Below are 14,883 nucleotides of genomic sequence, written 5' to 3'. Positions count from 1 at the left end.
CCCCACTCTCCGTCCCCCCCCCCATCCTCCCGCCCCTCTCCCCCCTCCCCCCCCCTCCGTGCCCGCCCCTCTCCCCCCCTCCGCTCCCCTGTGCCCCCCCCTCCCCTCGCGCCCCCCCCGGGGGACCCCCCCCGTTGCCAGGCAGATTTGGGACACCCTCGCGCCCGGCCACGCCCCCTGCCCAGGCCTGGGGCGCTGCGTTGGGTGGGGTTTTTTTTAATCTTTAAACTAGTGATTGACAGCCGCGCCGGCAAATAGAAAGGTGGGTTGTCTGCCCTGCAGCTAATCGGCGCGAAGAGTCGGTAGTAGCCCCGCCCCCGTAGTAGAGCGGTGTGGAAAGGGCGCGGTTTGTTTTTGATTGACGGGTATATTGTCCAACCAGCGGCGCGACCCCGTGATGCGCGCCGCGCCCCTGCTGTGAGGGAGGAAAGAGGCGTGGTCTGTATTTGATTGATAGCTGAAATACCCAATAGAAGACAGAGTTCACCCAAGAGCAGCCAATGGACGCGCGGCCCGCGGGGAGGGGGCGGTGCGGCGGGCCGGGCCCGGCGGCTCGCGGCGGTTCCCCCGGGGCCGGGCCGCGCTGGCTCCTCCCGGGGCCGGCTGAGGTGATGGCGGCGCGGGGAGGGGCCGGCCCCGCCGCCCTTATCCGCCCGCGCAGGCCGCGCTGGGGCCGCAGATAGGGGGGGCCGGCGGCAGGAAGCGGGGGAGGCCCCGCGGCCGGCGGAGCCGGTTCTGCGGGAGGGAGGGCGGGGTGGCGGCCGGGCCGGCTGAGGGCCGGGACAGGGCCCGCGCCGGGGATGAGGAGGGGCCGGCCCCGCTCGGTGACTCCGGGGCTGATCTGGGTCAGAGCGGCACGGTCCGGTCCAGTCCGGCTGCTCCCCGGGATCAGGCCCGGTGCGATCTGCGGTCAATCCCACGGGGATCATTGCCGGTGGGATTCAACCCTGGGATCTTTCCAGATGGAATGTGGGATCATTCTGGATGGAATATTGGAACATTCCCGGTGGGATTTGGGGTCATTCCTGCACGGATTTAATCCTGGGATTTGGGGTCGTTCCCATTGGGCTCTAACCCTTGGGATCATTCCTGGTGGGATTTGGGATCATTGCCGCAGGGATCTGGGATCATTCCTGGTTGGATTTGGGATTTAACCCTTGGGACCATTCCCATTGGGATTTTGGATCATTCCCATTGTGATTTTGGATCAATCCCATTGGGATTTGGGATCATTCCCACAGGGATTTGGGATCGTTCCCGCAGGGATTCAATCCCACAGCTTTGGTTTCCCTTTTTCCTCTTTCCCTCCAAAATTCCAAGGAATTTCAGCTCCTCCTTCCCAGCTCTGCTCCATAAAAAAAAAATAAATAAATAAAGGAAAAACTGCCACGAAAAGCTATTAAATAATTTAATATACAATGGTAAAAAGCTCTGTACATTGGAATTTCCGCCGGGAGTTTGGGGATTTGGGAATTCCGGCGGCAGGAGGAGCCCCCGGGAGCTGGGATCAGCTCAGAGCTCCCACCCCAGCCCCCCCCCCGAGAATTCCCACTGGATTTTCCGGCTGTTTCACCGATTTTGATGGATTTTCACGGGAGATTGGAGGCGGAAAATTGGGAATTTTGGGGACTTTTTGGGAATTCTGCTCCTTCCTCGGCATCTCCGGGGGGTGGGAAAGGCTCTTTTCTCACCTGGGGAATTCCCAAAGCTCAGCCCCAACCACAGCTCTCCGGAATTGGGATTTTCCCCAATTTTCCCCCATTTTTTTTCCGGGTTTTTCCCAAAGTTTTTGGGATTTGGCCGCCCTGGAAGTGCTCAAATGCAGGCGGGAGCAGCCTGGAATAGTGGAAGTGTCCCTGCCCTGGGATTGGGATCATCCCGAGGCTTTTCCAGCCCAAAATTTGGGAATTTGAGCCCAAAATAGCAAGCTGGATCTGAGTTGGGCCTGAAATTCCAGAATATTCTGGAACGTTACGGAGTTAGAAAGGAAAATTTGGATTTCCTGGCTGGGATTTGGGAATTTCCCAAGCCAGGGAAATTCCAAGGAAAAAGATTCCAAGGAACTGTTGCACCCCAGAGGAAATAAAAACTGGGAATGTGCTTCCCAGAAAAATCAAAAACTGGGAAAACTCCCCCAGTTCCTGATGAAAATCCCCAGATCCCAAAATTCCTGGCATGGTTCTATCTCAGTGGGATTCCAAATATCCCAAAAAAAAAAACCCTGGGAGCCTCTGGAATTTCCCATGGGAATTCCCAGCCCTGGATTCAGGCTGGAAAATCCCTGGATTTGGGAATTTTTGGGGATTTTTTTCCCTGCTTTTGAGTTCCAATGGCACCAAGGATTTTCCTTAATCCCCACAAAAATCCAGAATAAAAACTCTCAATCCTCAATCCCCAAAACTTCCAGGGATTTCCAGGTCCTTTGCAGGCCTAGGACCAGGATTTCCGTAGAAAAAAAAACCCTGGAAAATGCAATTTTCTGGGAATGGGACCAAAAAACCTCATCCCTGGAATGAATTCCAGAGGGAAAAATGGAGGAATTTGACTGGAAAAAATTCCTTGCTCTGGAAAAAGATGGGATTTGGGAAAGAAAGATGATGGGAATAAAGGAATTTTAAAGGGACTTAAAGGGAATTTTAAGGTTCCTTCTCATCCAGGTGGGATTAAAAATTCCCAAAAATCTCTGGCAGTTCCAGGGCTTTGGCTTTCCTCTCTCCAAGAATTCCAGAGTTCTTTTCCTTCCTCCTTTCCCAGAAATCTGGAGAAATTCCAACTGGGAAAAACAACTCAGTTCCAGCCCAGGCACTGCTGGGAGCCCGGAAAAACTTCCAGCTCTTTTCTGGGATTCAGCATTCCCAGATTTCTGGGAAATCCACAATAAACTGGGCTAAAACCAGGGAATTTAACCTGGAAAAGGGAATTTTGTGCCGAGGGCAAGGCTGGAATTCCATCCCAAACCCCTGGACTGGGATTTATTCCCAGGATTTGGGAATCCTTAAGGCACAGGTGGTGCCTTCAGCCTGGAAAAAATTGGGATCAGCAGGAAAACTCCGGATTTTCCCCAATCCCAGCGGCGTGGGGAGAGCTGTGGCTGCAGGAGGGACATCCCAGGAAACCCTGGAATTCCTCCTTCCCAAAAAAATGGGAATTTCCCCTGGGGGAATTCCAGCTGGGAATCCAATCCATTATTTCCTCATCCCCTTATCCCCGAGGATTCCCAGCCCTTCCTGGCAATTCCCTGCAGGATCCAACCTTGGCATTCACCTGGGCATTCCCACCTGGAAAAGCAGCTCCGGAGGCTCTGGGAATCCCTGGAAAATTCCTGGGTTTTTCTCACTACCAGAGGGAATTCGGAAGCTTTTCCATGGATTTTTTTTGTTTCTTTTCCCAAGTTTTTGACGCTTTGTTTTTCCCCCCCTCACGGGATGTTGTTGGTGGATATCCTGGAGTTTTCCTGGAGTTTTTCCAGGAGTTTTCCTGGAGTTTTGCTGGAATTCACAGCAGACTGGCCAGGCTGGTGGTGGGGCCGTTCTGGGCCTGGAACTGGACTGGGGGGGGTCCATCCGTCCACTGCAAGGGAAAAACGGGATCAGAATCCCGGGAAAAACTCCCAGGAAATTCCCTCAGCATCACAGAATTCCCAGGAAAACCCTCCCTGCCCCGGGGATCCCAAATTCCAACCCCTCATCCTGCTGGGATTTGGTTTTCCAGGGGTTTATTTGGGATTTCAAAGCCAAAACCCCAGGGAAAAATTCCCTCAGAATCACAGAATTCCCAGGGAATCCCAAATTCCACCAGGGAACCCTGTTGGCATTTGGTTTTCCTGGGTTTATTTGGGATTTCAAAGCCAAAATCCCACTGGGAGGAATTTGGATGATCCAGAGGGAAGAAAATCTCAACTTCTGATGCGACAGCACTAAAAAACCCTTCAAAAATCTCATTCCCACCCTCATCCTGATTTCCTTTGGGATATTTTGGAGGGATTTCTTTCTGGGAATGCAAACTGCAGGATTCCAAGGATTGGGGAGGGATTTGGATGATCCAGAGAGAGGAAAATCCCAACTTTGGACACAACAGCACTAAAAAACATTTTAAAAAGTATAAAAATGACCTCAAGGTTCCTTTTTGCCACGGGCAAAGTGGGAATTTTGGGGATTTTGGGAATTGCTGGGCTCTGACCGTGATCAGGTTGTGCTCGGGGAGGCTGCAGGCCTCGATGTGGTCCTGGAGCAGCTGCTGGGAGAAGTTCTGGTGCATCTGGGCGGCCTCGTGGGCATCCATGGCATTGCCACACGCCTTGTTCAGGTCTGGGAAAGGCAGAGAAATCCTGGGATTCACCCCATTCCCGCCTCTGAGCTCCCCTCATCCCAAAAATCCTCCCCGGGTTTGGGGTCTGCACCAAAATCCCATGGGTTCCCTGGGATTGCATGGAATAAGATCCCGAAATTGCCTCAATTTGAGGCAAAATCTGCCCCAAAAGTTCCACCGAGAATCTTTCCCTTTTCCAAAGGAATTCTTGGGATCCCAGCCCATTCCCTCCCCACCCTCCCGGCAAGAATTCCTTCCCAAAATCCCCATTCCCATCCCAAACCCATTCCCCGTGTCCCATCCCTCCATGCCCTCTCCCAAACCCTCTCCAGCTCTCCTGGAGCCCCTTCCCCTCTGGGATCAGCTCCTGGAGCTGCACATTCCCAGCCCTGGGACCAGCTCCTCGCTCTCCTTGGCATTCCCACCCTCCCTGAGGCTCCAGCCCATTCTTCCAGGACAATCCCAGATCCTGAATCGCCCCTGGAGCTGCCCATTCCCACTCCCCAAACCCTTGGGCTGATCCCCACCCTGCCCAGGCCATTTCCCGGTTCCCAGGCTGCTCCCAGAGCCCGGATTGATCCCAGATTTATCCCGGGTTTATCCCGGATTTACCCCGGAGCAGGGCGGAGGACCAGAGCTGCACGGACATGTCTGGGATCTTGCTGGCCAGCTGCATGGCTGGCACCACCATGTTGTTGCTTTCCTAGGAAAATCGGGGAAAGGGGAAAATTGGAATTTTGGGAATATTTCCTGCGCTTTCCAGCATGGATTGAGTGGAAAAGATGGAACATTCCCTGTGGGAAACTGGATTTTTGGATGGAAGGCAGGAAAATGCTCAAGATTCCCAAGGATTGCTTGGGATTGAAGGGAATAAAATCCCAAAATTCCCAGGGATTCCCTGTGGTGGAAAGGAATCAGATCCCAAGGATTGGCTGGGACTGAAAGGAATAAAATCCCAAGATTGCTAAAGGTTCCCTGGGATTGTAGGGCAATGGATTCCCAAGGATTCCCCGATTTCAGTTGGGATTTTTTTGGGGAATTTGTTCTGGGAATGCCAATTCCAGGATTCCACGGACTGGGAGGGATTTGGATGATCCAGAGGGAAGAAAATCCTGATTTTTGATGCGACAGCACTAAAAAACCCTTTAAAAATCCCATTTTTCCCACCCGTGTCCCGATTTCCTTGGGGACTTTTTGGGGATTGTTCCTGGGAATGCCCCGGGCAGGGTCCCGGGCGGGGAGGGCTCTGCAGTCACCCTGTGGTTGCCCAGCACGTAGAAGATGTGGCCCAGCAGCACCAGCGAGCACGCCGTCAGGCGGTTCAGGTCCTCGGCGTTCGACATCTTCAGCGTCTCCCGCAAAAAGCGCCTGGAAAAACAACGGGGAAAACAGGAAAAACGGGATTGGAGCCCCCCGAGCAGCCTGGGGTGACCCTGCAGGGATGGAGGGGCAGCAGCTGGGGTAAAGGAGCTCGGAGAAAGGGAATTCCTGGGTTTTCCCTTGGATTGGGCCCTTGGAAGGTGCAGATCCCTGGGATGGAAAGGGATGAGAGGAACAAGATTCCCAGGAGTTCCTTGGGATTAAAATCCCAAAATTCCCAAGGATTACAGGGAATAACAGTCCCAAGATTCCAGGGAATAAGGGTCCCAAAATTCCCAAGGATTCTTGGGGATTGCAGGGAATGAGATCCCAAGGATTCCCTGGAATTGAAACAGAATAAAGTGCCGAAAATTCCCAGGGATTCCAGGGAATAAAAGTCCCATTTTATCAAGGATTCCCAAGGATTCCCAAGGCAAGAGCTCAACCCCCACCACATCCCTGCTCTTGCCCCCCGGCCAATCCAGGAGAAATCCGTGGGAATGGGATGGACACAAAGCCTGGCTATTCCCACTCCCATCCCAAAAAAGCCAGGGTCACTTTTCCCACATTTTCCCCATTTTTACCCCACATTTTTCCCAGGACTTGGACTCACTTGGCCTCGTTGTATCTTCCCTGGAAAAAGGAGAAGAGCCCTCGGATGTAGAACGCTGCAGCCCGCAGACAGTGGGAACTATGGAAATAAAAACCATGGATACCTCAGGATCCCACCCAAATTCCCAAGAATTCCACCCCGAAATCCTCCCGAGTTTCCCCTTAGAATTAAGTTGGATTTTTTCCCCTAATTTGTTGAAAATCCTGCTGCAAATCCACCATTCCCAGCCCGGAACGTTGGGATTTGTGGGAATTCTCACCTCACTGGGAAGTTGTGGTCGGGATTTATCCTTTCCAATAAACTGTAGAGCTGGAAAGTGGGAGAGGAAAAGGAAAAATCAATTTTCCAAGGAAAAATCAACACCAAAACAGTGAAATTCCACCCAAACCGGCCCACGTTTATCCCAATATTGGGAATTTTAGGCTTGTTTTGATCCCAAAAATCCAAGTTTTATCCCAAACCTCTTCCAATTCCACGGCATTTCCTGGATAATTGCATTCCCACGGAAAACTTGGAGCTGGTAGATCTGATAATGAATTTGATACTGGATTTGATTTGATACTGGATTTGATTAATGAGAACCAGAATTTAACTAAAGAATTCACAAACTTTAAGGATATTTTTTGCTCCCCCCATGAAGGAGCTGCTGCCAGCAAGGCCCTGATGGCAAAAACACCCAGAAAAAGGCAAATCCCAGGGGTTTTCTCCCCAGAAAACTGGGATTTCTCAATCCCTGGTGAATGAGATTCTGCCAGCAAGGCCCTGACAGAAAAAATGCCCTGGAAAAGCAGAATTTCAAGAATTTTCTCCACAGAAAGTTGGGATTTCTCCCTCCCCTCATGAATGAGATTATGCCTGCAAAAACACCCAGAAAAAGGCAAATCCCAGGGTTTTTTTCCCCAGAAAAGCAGGATTTGAGAGCCCAGCTCACCTCCTGGTGCCGATTGCCCTCGCGGATGTAGACGCTGGCCAGGTTGGTGACAATGAACGCCCACAGCTCCTGGTGGGTTGTGAGCTGGAAAGGAGAGAATTCACAAATACTTCAACTTTTCCTCACGATTTGTTCACTCCCATTAAAAAAATCCTGGCTAAAAAATCACACATTGATATTTTAATGCTAAAAATCCCCCCAGATCCAAGGAAAATCGTTAATGAATAAGGGAATTAAGGAAGGTTTCCCTTCCAAATTCAAACTGCCATCCTTAAGTTTCCGGGAGAAAATTTGGGAATAAAATCTCACCCTCAGTGCTGTAGTGAATTGTGCTTCTGCATTATCCATGCAGTTGACAGAGATGCAGTACAGACCCTGGAAAAGAAAGGATAGTTTTGGGAATGCAGCCCAAAACATTCCCAAATCCATCAAAATATTGGGATAACAGCAGGAAAAAGGGAGCAACGAGTCTCAGGTGTGGGGAAAATAAGGCATTTCCCCAAAATGTCCTTTAAAATAATTTTTTCATGGGGAGAAAAAGCTTAATTTAGCTAAAAAATCTTTATTAAAATCGTGGATAATTCAGTATTCCCTACAAAAACCTTTTTCCTTCTATAATTCCCACATAAAGCCATCTCCTGTGGGCACAGCTGAAATCCCTGGATTTCCCCTTTTCCAGCTGATTCCTCCCCAGTTCCCCCTCCCTTCATGAAGAAACTGCTGCCAGACAAGGCCTGGATGCCCAAAACACCCAGGAAAAGCCAAATCCCAGGAATTTTCTCCACAGAAAAGTGGGATTTCCTCTCCAGGAATTGCTGGAGCAACTTGGGACAGTGGGAAGTGCCCCTGCCTGCCCCAGCCATCCTGGAATTCTGTTTCCAAAGGGTTTCCAGGTGGGGACGGTGCAGCTCTGCAGTTCCCAGGGTATCTCCTCTCCGGCATTCCGAGCGGGTGCAGAATCCCCCGGTTTCACCCCAAACTCACCAGGAGCGTGTGCAGCTGGGCAGCGTGGTTGGAGAAGAGCCTGGGGGACTGCTGGCACAGCTGGCACACCTGGGAGATCTGGGCGAGAACACAAGTCCCTGTTTTTGGCGCTTTTCCCTCGGTTTCACGCTCCAGTCCCGCCCCTCGCACCCCTCAGGGATGCAGGGATCTCATCCAGGATCCCAGGGGAGGCTGGCTGTGCTGCCCGCGCAGGAAAAGGGATTTCCTCACATCCCTCCCACGTTCCAGCTGCTTTGGAACGCTTTCCTCCACCCCCTGGGATTCACTGCCATGGATCCCTTCAGCTTTTCCAGGAAAGGTGGGATAAAACCTCCCAAAATCCGGGATTGGGATGAGTTTCAGGAAGCTGAATCCCTCCCCATTCCCAGCACAGTATTCCCAGTAAAGCTGACAGCAGGGATTGGATGATCCAGGCCCAGGATGGATTCCCAGGATTTTAAAATTATTGGAAAAATGAGAAAGAAAAAAGTGCAGTTTCCTTTGGAACAACCCAAATGAACCAGGAAACAGGAGGAAAAGCAGGAATGTGAAAAATTGGGAAACACCTGGACAAGTCAGGAACCTGAAGAGCAAGGAGCCACTCTGGAATGGATGGAATGGGAAAAACCCACTGGAATCAGCCTGGAATTGCCACCAGGAAGGTGCCAATCCAACCAGTTATTGATTATCCCATGATCCATTCCAAAGTGCCCTTAAATGAACACTTAAGAGGAGCCAATCCCACATTTCCCAGGTCCTGAGCCCCACCACGGCTGGCTGTACCCACGAATAACCCAGCAGGAATTCCCTCCTGAGCCCAACACTGCAATTCCCACGGTTTAGAGGCTGTTCCTGCAGAATATTCCCATTTTCTGGGAGCTTTCCCAGGCAGGAAATGCTGGAATTCCCACATACCTCCTGCAGGGCTGTGGCTTTGTGTCCCGTGACCAGCCTGCACATGATGATGTGCTCCAACAGAATCACTTGGAATGAGGACAGGATGGGGCTGCAGTCCAGCACTGCCAAAGAAGCAGGAGCAATTCCATCAGGCATTTATGGAGCGATTCAAATCCCACCCAAAAAAACCCCAAAAAGTTGATTTTTGTACTCCAAATCAACCACCCAGCCTTAAAATCAGGGGTTTAGTCTTAGTTTTAGTTTATTTTTAGCCTGACCCAGCAGCTCAGCAGGGCTGTGGGATGGGTTTAAATGAAGAATAAATAACGGGATTTTCCAGGATTTTCCAGCTGAATTCCAAGCCCTTTTTCCTTACTTTTGAGCTTCTCCAGCTGCATGAGGGCTTTGTCCGTGTACTTCTGAGCCTTCTCCAGGTAGCCTGCCTGCATGGAATGCATCACTGTCACCTGCAGGGAAGCACAGCAAGGATTATCCCCTCAGGAATTCCCCTGGGATGCAATCCCACAGCAAAAATCCCTAGAAAAATCCCTGGAGCACCCCAGGACAGTGGGAGGTGAGAATGAGAGGGTGGGAATGGATGACTTTAAAGCTCCTTTCCACCCCAGCTATCCCATGACTCCCAAAATTTATCTGTGCACAGAGGGAAGGGCTGGGAATTCACAGAATTACTCAAATCCCAGGTTTTTTACCAAGGACTGGAATAATCTCCAAGAAATGGAACAAAATCCTTCAGCAATTCCAAGTCCAACTCTCCTCATGTTGGTAAAATTAAGGCAAAGTGGCCTGATTTGTACAAATACCTCCATTTTTACTTGACTGGGGTATTGATTAATCAGGTAATTAATTACTTATTAATTAATTCCCATTTCCAGGCTGGAATCTCCACACACACTGAGCAGCCCCCTCAGCATCACCCCAGGGTCTCTGAGGGAAATCAGCCCAAAGCAGCCCCAAACCCCATCCCTGCCGGCTCCAAACCCCTCGTTAGCCCTCATTAATTAACGAGGAGCTCTCACCAGGTAGACCAGCACACACATGTGCTCCTTGGGCAGCCAGTGGAAGAGGTCGGCGGGGTTGCTGGGCAGGATCTCGTCGTCGTGCAGGGTGGAGATGGTCTGGATGCACTGCTGCAGCTGCTTCAGGCACGGCTTCACGCTCTTCACCTGCCAGGAATTCACACAATCCCCAGGGGATTCCTCACATCCACTGCTAGAGTGCTCGGGGAGAGGGGAAACCTCCCAGCAGAGTGCTAATTCCCATATTCAGGGCGTTGGTTTAGGATTGATGACACTCAGTGCTTCACGGGGGTGAACGGCACCAAGGGATGCTCAAAATATTCCCAAAATCCCCCCAAAATTCCTTTATTCCCTCCAACACACCAGGAAAGCAACAGAGACCACCATGGATACAAAAATATCATGGACAACATTTCCCAATTACCATGATTTCCTCGCTGTCCATACAATTTGGGAACAACACTAACAGGAGTTTGCTTCCGTTACAATAAACCCAAAAATCCCCTCAGGGCTGATTTTTTATGGAATATCCCATCCCAAACTCCCAGCTGGAGCGTGGCACGTACCTGGCCGGCATCCAGGTAATGCGTGACCTGCAGGACCAGGAAGAAGACCCTGAGGGATTCCTTCTGGATGGGGTTGCCCTGCCAGTTCTCCACGATCTGCCCGCACAGCGTCAGCAGCGGGTGAACCTCCTGCAGCTTCCTCTCCATCAGCAGCAGCTGCAATTCCCCAGGGAAAAACCAGGAAAACTTGTCAGGATAAACCCTCAGGGAGTGACAATTCCCCGTGGAAAACGGGGCTGCCTCAAGGCTGGAATTGCCCAAAGCCAGGCTGGAGCTGCCTGGGATGGTGGAAGATGTCCCTGGTTCTCCCAAGCCAAACAATTCCAAGATTCTCCAATTCCATGGATTCCCCAATTCCAGGGATTAGGATCAGAATATTCACCTGATTCCCAAAGCCCTTCCACCACACCAGCTCTTCCATCCCTCATTACAAAAGCTCCAGTGAAAATCTGCAACAATCCTTTTATTTTTCCCAGAAGAAATGAGGGGAAAAAGCTGGATTTATCCTCAAGAACCCTGTTTATCCCTTCCCCACTCAAAAAAAAAAATCCTCTGGAATTTACAATTAAACAATAAATAATTTATTTTTAAAAGAATTCCAACTCACCATCCCCTTGCTGAGCAGAAAGAGGGCTCTGCAATGAAAGAAAATAAAGTTAAATTCCAAAAGAAATTACTCCATCCACAAAGAGAAAAACACCAAGAAAAAACATCCGCCTTTTTCTCCCTCTAAAAACGGGAAAAAAGAGGTTTAAGAGAACTGGGGAAGGAGATCCCAGGAAATTGAGGCAGGGAATCCCAGGGAATTTGGGCAGGGAATCCCATGGAATCCAGGCAGGGAATCCCAGGAATTCAGGGAAGGAATCCCAGGAATTCAGGCAGGATATCCCATGGAATTCAGGGATGAAACCCCATGGAATCCAGGCAGGGAATCCCAGGGAATTCAGGGATGAAAGCCCAGGAATCCAGGCAGGGAATCCCAGGGAATTCAGGGATGAAACCCCATGGGATCCAGGCAGGGAATCCCAGGGAATTCAGGGATGAAAGCCCAGGAATCCAGGCAGGGAATCCCAGGGAATTCAGGGATGAAACCCCATGGGATCCAGGCAGGGAATCCCAGGGAATTCAGGGATGAAAGCCCAGGAATCCAGGCAGGGAATCCCAGGGAATTCAGGGATGAAACCCCATGGAACCCAGGCAGGGAATCCCAGGGAATTCAGGGATGAAAGCCCAGGAATCCAGGCAGGGAATCCCAGGGAATTCAGGGATGAAACCCCATGGAACCCAGGCAGGGAATCCCAGGGAATTCAGGGATGAAAGCCCAGGAATCCAGGCAGGGAATCCCAGGGAATTCAGGGATGAAACCCCATGGAACCCAGGCAGGATCCCTGAGGAAGGCGGCGCTGTCACCTGGTGTACTCGGAGCCCACCACGCGCGCGTACTCAGCCCCCACGCCCAGCAGGTCACAGGCCGACACCAAATCCTTCTCCAGCGTGTGCAGTTGCTGAAAAATGGGAATAAAAAACGCCATGAGAATCCAGGATTTGCTTCACAATTCCCAAAGAAACACCATTATCCCTGGATTTACAAACTCCTGCTCCTTAAAGGGGTTTTAGACTCGCTTTCCAAAGAAATCTGTGGCGCTTCCAAGGATTTGTAGGAGCCCAGAAGGATTTTTTATCTTCAAATTCCTAATTAATGAGGAATTGGTTAAAAATTGGAGGCAGATCCTGCAAAGGGTGAAAATCCAGTGCCGATCTGATTCCAGGGATTGTCACACTGGGTCAAGAGTTTTCCCAGCAAGAGGAGCCCCCAAGGTGTGCTCCCAAATGTTATCCCTTTCCCAAACCCAGGTGGGAATTCAGGAAGAGAACAGGCTCCAAGGAAATGGGAAAACAGGGAAAAATGGGAAGCTCCAGGGAGAGGAGAAGCTTCAGAATCCTCAGGATGAACTCCTGGAAAACTAAATATTTCTCAATTTCTGGGAGACTAAATATTTCTTAATCAATAGGAAACGAACGTTCTTTTTCCATAAATACACTTCAGTGTGTCTCTATTCTCACTGATATGTTTTATTTATAAATATTCTGGAGCGTATTCCAGAGCAGGAACAAAAATTTTCCTTGGATTCTTTTCCTTGCTCCTTTCCCTCCTTCCCCCATCCCTCATTAAACATAAAACAATCAACACTTCCAAGCCCAGCAGGATAAACCCCAAAATGGATTTTTTCCCACCATCATTGGAATCCCAGGTCCCTAATTCCCACAGAGTGATCCTGGCTGATTCCTTGATCCAATCCAACACAGATTCCCACCCTGGATTTGCCTTTTCCCTCTCCATTAACAAATTTTTAGGGTATAAAAGGATAAAATCCACCCATTAACAGCAATTTTTTAGGGAATAACAGAACACAAGACTTCCAGGCTGTTTGGAATGGGGATGCAGGATTTTTGCAGGATTTTTTTCCCAAGGAATTGCTGCTCCAAGGACTCACAGCCAGCTGGAAGAGCAGCCTGCAGTGCCAGTAGGGAGTCTGCTGGGAGATCTGGATGGCTTTGCGCAGCAGGGGCTTGGCCGTGTCCACGGAATTCTGCAACACAGACACCCCCCGTAACCAATAAACCCGGATGCTGGGACCCCACAGCCCTGGAATTCCCTGCAAAACCACGCTGAACCCTGCAGGGAGGGCTGGGAGAGAGGGATCAGAGTGTTGGAAGCAATAAAAATAAAATGGGGAAAGTTTGGGGCTGCTGCAGCCTTGGAATGTCCAAGGTAGGGTTGGATGGGATTGGAGAAATCTGGGATTTGGGGAGGACTGGAGCAGTCTGGGACTTCGGCAGGACTGGTGGAATCTGGGATTTCGGCAGGACTGGTGGAATCCGGGATTTGGGAGGACCGGAAAAACCCAAATTCGAGGGGCACAGAGGAGTTTTGGGGGTTTCTCTCACCTCCTGGCAGTAGAGCTCTGACAGCAAACTGGCTGCCTCAAACTTCACGTCTTCAAACTGGGGGATCTGGCAGCAGGGGTTAAGGGAACCACAAAGTCTGGGTGGGAAACAGCAGCAAAGCCTCCAAAACCCCTCATGAAAACGGGGATGAGATTTAAGGTCCTTTCCAACCCAAAACACCCATTCCACGCTCCCATCCCCAGGCCCTTGTGCTGTTTCTGGAGTTTCCTTGGAGCTGTTTGGAGCTGGGAGCCCTTCCTGGATCCCGGGAAAAGGATACCTGCTGGGATATCAGCCACTGCAAGAGAACACAGCGAGTTACGCTGGCACCAACACCCTTCCCCTCCGTGCCAGGAGCCTCCCACCGCCCCCGGGCCTGCTCCTCATCTTTTCCAGCTGCCAGTACCCCTCGGCCGCCCCTCCCGCTACTCTTTACCTTCTCCAAGTGCCCAGATCCGCGTCCCCACCACCCCCAACCCTTCCTCCATGCAGCGGCACCCCCGCTCCGCCCTTCCCGTGCCCCCCAAGGCCATCCCAGCCCCGCTCACCGCCTTCTCCAGGTGCCCGCGGGCCTGGTCGCCGTTGCGGGTGTGGTGGTAGAGGACGGAGCCGAGCTGGAGGTGCGTGCGGGCCTCCATGCGGGCCGGGGGCTTGCGGGGCAGCACGGCCTGCAGGCAGTGCACGCACAGCCGCACCTTGGGCGGGCTGGACGTGCGGAAATGCTCGGCCAGGCCCAGCAGCGCCAGGTACCACGATTCGCCCGCGGCCGCGCCGCCGCCCGACCCCGAGCCCGGCGCAGGCCCGGCTGCGCCGCCGCCGCCTCCGGCACCTCCGCCGCCGCCTCCGGCACCACCCGCGGCTCCCGCCGCCTCCCCGGAACCACTCCCGCCGCCTCCCGCCGGCTGCGGCGGCTGCTGAGGCGGCGGCGGCTGCTGAGGGGCCGCCGCGCCCGCCGCCACCGCCGCCATCTTGGGGCCGCCGACAACACCGCCGCGAGGCGCGGGGCACGACGGGACTTGGAGTCCGAGCGCCCCAGGCGCGGAGAGGATGTGGGAGTTGTAGTCTGCCCTTTCGTTCCGATCGGAAGCGGGGCGAACCGGGGAATGACCGTAGCGGCGGAGCCGCCAAAGCAGGGAGGTTCGGCCGCCCCGTGAGCGGGGCTCGGTGCGGCGGGAGGAGCGGGGAGAGCGGCGGGAGGGCCCCTTGAGGGACTACATCTCCCAGGGGCGCTTGCAGCGG

At 52.2% G+C, this 14,883-nt stretch overlaps 1 protein-coding gene across 1 annotated transcript; it reads right to left on the bottom strand.

Moving 5' to 3' along the window:
- Positions 1-1,391: 1,391 nt before the first annotated feature.
- MAU2 (MAU2 sister chromatid cohesion factor) lies at positions 1,392-14,612 on the bottom strand. The gene is made up of 19 exons (XM_063161250.1): positions 14,193-14,612; positions 13,925-13,942; positions 13,645-13,710; positions 13,191-13,286; positions 12,106-12,200; positions 11,303-11,330; positions 10,696-10,851; positions 10,130-10,276; positions 9,469-9,559; positions 9,111-9,214; positions 8,196-8,273; positions 7,521-7,586; positions 7,212-7,295; positions 6,540-6,589; positions 6,281-6,358; positions 5,565-5,676; positions 4,921-5,011; positions 4,180-4,307; positions 1,392-3,570 (listed from the first exon to the last, which is right to left on the bottom strand). The coding sequence occupies exons 1-19, from the start codon at positions 14,610-14,612 to the stop codon at positions 3,496-3,498; spliced, it is 1,983 nt and encodes a 660-aa protein (XP_063017320.1). The 3' UTR covers positions 1,392-3,495.
- Between the last annotated feature and the right edge of the window lie 271 nt (positions 14,613-14,883).

Source organism: Melospiza melodia, chromosome 7 (assembly GCF_035770615.1).
Source record: "Melospiza melodia melodia isolate bMelMel2 chromosome 7, bMelMel2.pri, whole genome shotgun sequence".
Lineage (NCBI taxonomy): Eukaryota > Metazoa > Chordata > Aves > Passeriformes > Passerellidae > Melospiza > Melospiza melodia.
The sequence above is the reverse complement of the archived record's forward strand: the minus strand, read 5'-3'. Positions and strand labels throughout refer to the sequence as shown.

What these genes read in the sequence shown, in the direction of transcription:
- MAU2 (XM_063161250.1), bottom strand. Translation starts at nt 14,612, where the DNA reads ATGGCGGCGGTGGCGGCGGGCGCGGCGGCCCCTCAGCAGCCGCCGCCG. An exon ending in GCAGCTGGAGAAGCTCAAAA is followed by an intron (nt 9,215 to 9,468) that starts GTAAGGAAAAAG and finishes CTTCTTTGGCAG; the next exon opens with TGCTGGACTGCAGCCCCATC. An exon ending in ACGTGCTGGGCAACCACAGG is followed by an intron (nt 5,012 to 5,564) that starts GTGACTGCAGAG and finishes CGATTTTCCTAG; the next exon opens with GAAAGCAACAACATGGTGGT.